Genomic DNA, 7,603 nt, shown 5'->3' with positions numbered 1-7,603 from the left:
CACTGACACAAACTGAACTAATATTTAAAAAGTTCAATTACTATCACTACTATGCAATATTTAATACCCAATAACCCATACTGTAAATATAAAATCCTTATTTATTTTTGATATTTGTATGAAGCACCACAGAAATGTGCACCTTAACTCCTTTTTTTTTACATGTCTGGACTGGGTAGTAGTTAATCTTATTGTACATGTGTTTAGTGACAATAAAAGGCATTCTATTTTAGCAGCTGTACTGATCTGTCTGAGAAATAAGGACTAATTAAATCCCATAAGTAAACTCTTTTGCTGTCATACTGTGAGTGTCACGGCTGGGGCAGCAGTCGTGTGGAGATGGGAAGGAGGATCCAAGTAGCAGACAGCGGCGGTGATGTAAATGAGTTTATTTACAGTCTGCAAAACGTAACAACAGCAAAAACATAAAACTAGACCCAAACAAAGTCCCAAAGCAAAATATCCATAACCCACACTGGCGCTCGAGAAACAGTTCGAAACAGAAGTCAGGCGGTCGACCCGGGAGCCAACACTGTCATGGTCCCCGTGTCTGCTCCACAAGGCCACATGTGTTTTGTGTACATTCTCCTCTCTCCTCCCCGCCACAGCTGTGTTCAGTTTAAGAGAGAGGTTTTTGATGGCTGAGAAGGAGTGCAGCAGCTCCATGGTGTCTGTGGCACAAGCAAGAAATCAAGCTCAACTGCACTTTGCAGCCTTCTGGAGATTGGTTTGGAGAAGAATTCATCTTCATCAAATGACTCTCTTTGCTGATCCTCACTCTCATGCTCTGTCATTTCAAGATGTTGTTTGATGTATGTCAAGGCTGTAATTGCAAGTAGATAACACAATTTTGTTATTTAAATTTCAGTGATTATTCCTGAACACAAATTTAAAATCGACAAATTCTCAAGAAGGATTGTTTAGTATTCAGGACAGACCATCAATAACTTACAACATATTAGGTAAAATACTCACTTAAGCATGTGTTCAAATGTAAAAAGATAAAATAAAAATGGGATCACATGAATCCTTACCAGCCTCTATTACATCTGCTCTGTCAGTCCAGGAAGTCTTGAACTTGGGTAAGAGGACTGCAGCTGCAGCCAACTCTGGATCCTCCATCATCGGTCCAAAACGCTTTTGAAGGCCATTTTGCAGGGCTCTGATGAGTGGCACGCATGTCTTGCTTGATGTCTCCAGCCTGCTAAGTTTGGACAGTAGTTGTTGGATTACTGGCAGGAGCCATCCCATAAAGGAAGTGGACTCAGACTGAAGGATGTTTGAAGCTTTCACCAGTGGCTTCATGGTGGTACAGTACTCCCTAAGGAATGCAACTTCTGCAGGACTCAACCTGTAAGACACAACAACAAAACTCACCATGACTATAATAGGGATCTTCTGATTTAATATTAAGAGTCTGCTCACGTTTTTAACCATCCATTAAGGAAAATTCACAAAATTTGCAACCATATTGGTAGGTGTCCAATTTTACTCACATTTTCACCTTGAACTCCTCACAAATGCTCCTGATGGCATCTTCCCCCTTCTCATCAATGATGCGTATTATCCTTTCAATGGCAAGGTAGGTTGAATTCCACCGTGTTGCATTGGGACGAATGAGCTGTAGCTCACACTTGTCCTCTACCACTTCATTAGCCAAATGAGACTGGCCAGTTTTGTTCCAAATGGCCTGGCATTTTGCAAAGGTTGCACGGGAGAGCCTCTTGTAGGTGTCATTCATGCTCTCTGCTAGGGCAGCATCAGTTGTTGCCACAAGGTTTAGCAGGTGACATGCACATCGCTGATGAGGCGGGAGTTGATACTCCAAACCGGAGTCTTCATCAAGAATTGCACTTGCCTCATGGTAGTCAATATGGTCAGTCAGATCAAGAGTTTCTGGGTCTGCTTCATCTTCACCTTCATCTTCATCTGCATCATTTTGTGCCCCAAACATGTGGAAGGCCTTGACAAAGTTGGATCCACTATCAGTTGTGGTTCTTACAACTTTGCCTCTAATCTTGTATTGGCAATGGATATCATCAAGCGCACCAGCAAGCATGTCAAATGTGTGAGACCCTCTCAATCTTTTGCACGCTAGTGCTGCAGATCTTCTTTCCAGGGACTCTTCCTCTATCCAATGGCATGTGACTCCAAGGTAACTTTTCTGATGAGCTGACCAACAATCAGCAGTGGTAGCAACAAATTTGACTTTATCCAATGCTGCAACCAAAGTCATCTTCATGTGATCAGCAGCTTCACAGATTCTGGCACGGACAGTGGGTCTGGAGAGGACTTTGGCTTGAGGTTGTAATGTGGTAACTAATTCTTTGAAAGATGGCTGTTCTACCACTGCAAATGGCTGTAGACCCTCACATATGAAATTGATGACAAGCTTGTCAACAGTTGCTTGTGGAACATGTTTGTTTGCAGCTCTCAACATCAGGTCTGGTAACTTGGCTTGTGTATTTGCTGAGAGCTTGTTTGGTGTGGCTGTGGTCTTTCGCTGACAAGATGTTGATGCCACAGTGATATTGTACTGCTCAATCTTCGATGGATGTTTCCTCTGTAGAGATTAATATTATCATATGTCAGGTTCACACATTACTTCATAACATCACTGTGATTAACACTAAAGGAAAACACATTTTAAAACATCATTCAACTAGACTTGAGCTAATCTTTGATTGTTTAGCATAGTATAAAAGAGTGGTGAATTTGGTCAAATTTTGCAGACATATTGCTGTATTTATTCACAAGTGTAAACCAATTTTGAACGATTATTGCAAAAAACATGTATTTCTGTATACATTCTAAGTTCTGTAATCTGTATACTATCTGTAAAAAGAATATCGACCAATGTATCAGTATCTAAATATTTAACTCCTTTTTATCAGTATCACCCTAAAGTTTTCAGTATCAGTCAGGTCCTAAAAATACTAAGAGAGCAAAATATGTGTATATAGCAAATCTAATTTAAGAAAAGGGATCACATACACAAAAATGCTGCCCATACAGCTAACAAATAAAAACAATCCACATTATGTTCTTTAAAAAATATATATCATATTGGGAAACATATAACCCTACTCAAAGGAGTTTGCAAAGAAAAGCGTCTGGACTTCTTTAAGTTGCTTGAAGACGTTTCACCTCTCATCCGAGAAGCTTCTTCAGTTCTAAGGTCAAATGGCCGAGAGTCCCAGATTTAAACCCAGTGGGAGTATCCCCCCAAGGAGGGACAAAGGACCCCCTGGTGATCCTCTAATCACATGCGCCAAGGTGTGAAAGTGGGTGTGGGACCTAATCAACCAGGGTTTCGGGTGAGCTCATTGTGAAACCTGGCCCCACCTTGTCATGTGAATTCCTGAGGTCAGATGGCCCAGGATGTGAGTGGGCGTTAAGGCGTCTGGGGAGGGAACTCAAAACTGGATTATAGATGGCAGACAGTTGGTGTCGTAAACCACCGCCTCTGTTCAAAGATGGTCGCTCACAGTGGACATAGATGGCCTCTTTCACTCCTCTTTCAAACCATCTGTCCTCTCTGTCCAATATGTGAACATTGGCATCCTCGAAAGAGTGACCTTTATCCTTAAGATGCAGATGGACTGCTGAGTCTTGTCCTGTGGAGGTGGCTCTTCTATGTTGTGCCATACGCTTGTGAAGTGGCTGTTTGGTCTCTCCAATGTAGAGGTCTGGGCATTCCTCGCTGCACTGTACCGCATACACCACGTTGTTCAGTCTGTGTTTTGGAGTTTTGTCTTTCGGGTGAACCAGTTTGTGTCTGAGTGTGTTGCTGGGTCTGAAGTACACTGGGATGTCGTGAGCGACCATCTTTGAACAGAGGCGGTGGTTTACGACACCAACTGTCTGCCATCTATAATCCAGTTTTGAGTTCCCTCCCCAGACGCCTTAACGCCCACTCACATCCTGGGCCATCTGACCTCAGGAATTCACATGACAAGGTGGGGCCAGGTTTCACAATGAGCTCACCCGAAACCCTGGCTGATTAGGTCCCACACCCGCTTTCACACCTTGGCGCATGTGATTAGAGGATCACCAGGGGGTCCTTTGTCCCTCCTTGGGGGGATACTCCCACTGGGTTTAAATGTGGGACTCTCGGCCATTTGACCCTTAGAACTGAAGAAGCTTCTCGGATGAGAGGTGAAACGTCTTCAAGCAACTTAAAGAAGTCCAGACGCTTTTCTTTGCAAACTCCTTTGACTACGATGACCTGGATGACTGAGAACCTTCACAGACATGTTTGACTATGAGGCGGTTCAGAGTCCACATGAACACTGAGTGTGACTAAACATCACAGTAGAGTCACACTGATAAAGATGCCCACACAGACTGTTAGTCTGATGTGATGATGTGAGGAGAACAAATATCTACCTGCACACTCTGTTTGAAAGGCTCTGAGTTGGATGTTGGAGACTTTGTTGTTGCTTTGGAGTCTTTATCCAACACCAGACGTCAGAGATTAAATGAATCTTGATGTGTTCTCTGCAGAAACACGCTAACAAACAAAGAGCAGCTGCTCTGTGATGAAGAAGAAACCTCAGAGACTGGAATTAATCAAAGTTGCACTTACTCAGCTTCTTTGCATGAACTTCTTCACTCTGCAGCTCTCTGCTGTCTGGACCAGATCTGTATAGAAACAGAGAAAATCCTCTGCTTCCTCTCCATCATCAGTCCTCTGTGTCTGCAGGCTGTGACACGTTAAAGACTTCACACCATAAAACACTCTTAAGTTGGTGTTCACAGGACAAAGATCAGTTACCACACTCTAATAAAACATCCACACTTTCATAGCAATTAGCAAATAATTTTCAAAATATATAAACTGACTGTGGGCATCTCTGCATGCTTAAACACTTTGAACATTAAACATTAAACACTTCACACGATAAAAGAGTCTGAAGTTGCAGCTCAAAGGTCAAAGCTCAGCTGCTGCTTTCTCATGTGACTTTAGATCAATGATTAACCTTCAACAAATGTTCATCATCACCTTTTTCCTCTATGCACATTTCATTGGGCTTTGTGGTGTTCCTGATTAAATATTATGCTGAATAAAATCATTGTATATCATCCAGCAGTTGCATAAACTTTACTCTATCCATCATTCTCCTTCTTGCCTGCTGTACATCGATGTTCAACAGCTTTTACACTACGTTCCATATCTTTATTGTCCAGTCAGCATATGTTACCTATGTATTTTAGATGTTGTAAATAACAGCGGTCACAAATTCAAAGTGTTTGGTTATATCCTATAGTGTATCGGATATCTCAAAGCTCCAACTAACACACTCTCTACTGTTATGTTCAGATCTTTATCCTTTCTACTATCAGCCTGAATCGGGGTATTCAGAAGTGGTTCTTCTGGGTCTCTCGTACTCTGGGTGCCCTCTGGATGTCCTAGTATGTCACTGCCAAGTTTGCTTGTGTTTATATTAATTCTGTCTTGTGTCATCCATGAAACAAAGTCTCTGCTGAGGTATGATCGCCTGACACTACTGGACCTCCAACCATTGGTCCAAAATATTGTGTTGTTTGCAGCTGGTGGGCAGCAACCCCTGCCCCCAGTTGTATCAGAAATCCCGGGTTACCTGCTCTGGGTTCCCACGCTACCTTCCTGGTGAACAGTCATCATCGGCAGAGTAAACGAAGCGGTGGGCTGGTGAAGCTGAAGGTTTCCCTAAGGAATTTTTCAGCTGTTTTCCGACAAGCGCATGGATTGTTCCGAAGATGATTTGTGTCTCGGCGTTTCGTGGATCCTGTTGATGCCTGCTTGGTGCCCGTGGTCGGCTTTGATGATGCTCCTCGGCCTCGCTGCCAATGCCCTCCCAGGCCAAACTGCCACCGTGAATATTGTCGAAACCTGAGATCGCTGCATTGGGTTTCTCAACATTCTGAAGCCCGTGCTCCAGCTCCTGCCAGGATTGCCCTGGTGAATGCCAGATCACTTTTAAACTAAATGTCATGGTCCTCGGTCATTTTGACCCAGCGTTCTTTGTTTTCTTGTGTTTCTGTATCATGTTAAGTTCATTTGTTATTGTTGAAGGTCCATGTCTTATGTTAGTGTGTTCAGTTTACATTTCCCCCTGTGTGGTCAGCTCTGATTTCTCCCAGCTGTTTTGCCCTCCTGTCTCCCATTCCCTGATTGCTCCTGTAAGTATATAAGCCCTGTGTTTTCTCCTGCTTGTTGCTGGTCCATCTGCGTTGTCTCCTTGAGTCTCCCTGTGTTTCCACTGTATGCAGGTTTCAGGTCAGTTTTGTTAGTCTTCTCAGTTTATATTTCTCTTAGTTTCTCTGTATGCCCTTCTCCGTTCCCCCTGTATACTGTTCACTAGTGATGGCCAAATGAAGCTTTCTGAAGCACTGAAGCTTGTATTGAAAAACGGTTCATTACTCGAAGTTTTTCAACACAGTGCTCTCTGGTGACATCTTGTGGCCAAAAATATGAAGAGCAGCTTGAATCCACAAAAGAAAACCAACTGCTTCATAATGATTGCTCACTCTACAGAGTGGAATTCTGTCTGATATTGGGCTGCTGTTGTGTTGCTTTGAACGTGTATTTTTTGGGGTTAAAAAATGTGGTTTATTTGTTTAATAAATAATTTTGACCAGTAAACTTTCCTTGTTTAAACATGCACCATGGTTTGGTCTTTCTTTGCTTGTGATTTCTTGATGTTGGTATATACAATAATTGAAAAATACCACGTTGCATATAATATACATATAACAATGTACAACACATTATGGAGTATGCTTCTGCTGTGAGGTCCTGCCGCCATGCACTTATGCAATTAATCGCTAGACGGGTATATTTATAAATAATATCATATTAGGGAAATTCTCCTATACATATTTTTGACCTGGGGGTAGAATTGATTGTGAACTGGAAAGGGAAAATGCTTATGAACTTGCAAATTAAAAACCTGATGCATTTAAGGAAACCCTTTTTCATTTTTATTTAAGAAGAGAATTTCTTCCACTGTGCGATGGCCGAACCTGTTCCTTTTCGTGGAGATAATTTCTCCTGCCTTAAGGAAAATCCCTTCACATGGCACAGAAGAAGCTGGAGTGCAGAGAAACTGGTAAAGATGCAGTTATACAGTCTACCTGGGCCCCACAAACTATCAGCTAAAGAGAATAAATAAATTAAATTGCTGCACATTTTGCAGACTAACAGTTTAAGATTATTTAAAAAATAAAATATATCTTTTTATAACATTAAATGTAAAGAGTCAAATGGAAGTCTTTGTAAAGTTATTTAATGATATTTATATTATGAAAAGCAGATTTTTGACATTTTAAGTTTTTCCCGTTTTCAGGTAAAATAAACACAAAACAAAAGCAAACAGCCAGAACACAAAGATGGAAAACCCACCCGATACTCCCACATAACAGAACCTCCTCTATTCCTCGCTGGCTCCATATCTCTCAGTAGAAATATCAGTGGTTTGCTATCTGTCACCATCAAAACACTCCACAAATCCCATGAATGATTCACTTCCTTATAAACCAGTGAATCAGACACCGAAGCAGTTAGGTTCTAAATTAAGCTTCGGACGTCACTGATCACGTGACTCTGGCCAAACGAATC

The 7,603-nt window shown here is 41.9% G+C and overlaps 1 protein-coding gene across 1 annotated transcript; it reads right to left on the bottom strand.

Moving 5' to 3' along the window:
* Window positions 1–614: 614 nt before the first annotated feature.
* On the bottom strand, window positions 615–3,047 carry LOC109194427 (zinc finger BED domain-containing protein 1). The gene is made up of 3 exons (XM_025905281.1): window positions 1,497–3,047; window positions 1,035–1,351; window positions 615–823 (listed from the first exon to the last, which is right to left on the bottom strand). Exons 1-3 carry the CDS (start codon window positions 2,438–2,440, stop codon window positions 615–617), a joined length of 1,470 nt encoding a protein of 489 aa, XP_025761066.1. The 5' UTR covers window positions 2,441–3,047.
* Window positions 3,048–7,603: the final 4,556 nt, after the last annotated feature.

This window comes from Oreochromis niloticus, linkage group LG3 (genome assembly GCF_001858045.2).
Source record: "Oreochromis niloticus isolate F11D_XX linkage group LG3, O_niloticus_UMD_NMBU, whole genome shotgun sequence".
In the NCBI taxonomy this organism is placed as follows: Eukaryota; Metazoa; Chordata; class Actinopteri; order Cichliformes; family Cichlidae; genus Oreochromis; species Oreochromis niloticus.
This window is presented reverse-complemented; position numbering and strand designations above follow the sequence as displayed.

What these genes read in the sequence shown, in the direction of transcription:
- LOC109194427 (XM_025905281.1), bottom strand. Translation starts at nt 2,440, where the DNA reads ATGTTGAGAGCTGCAAACAAACATGTTCCACAAGCAACTGTTGACAAG. An exon ending in GAGGAGTTCAAGGTGAAAAT is followed by an intron (nt 1,352 to 1,496) that starts GTGAGTAAAATT and finishes TGTGTCTTACAG; the next exon opens with GTTGAGTCCTGCAGAAGTTG. An exon ending in AGCAGATGTAATAGAGGCTG is followed by an intron (nt 824 to 1,034) that starts GTAAGGATTCAT and finishes TTGCAATTACAG; the next exon opens with CCTTGACATACATCAAACAA.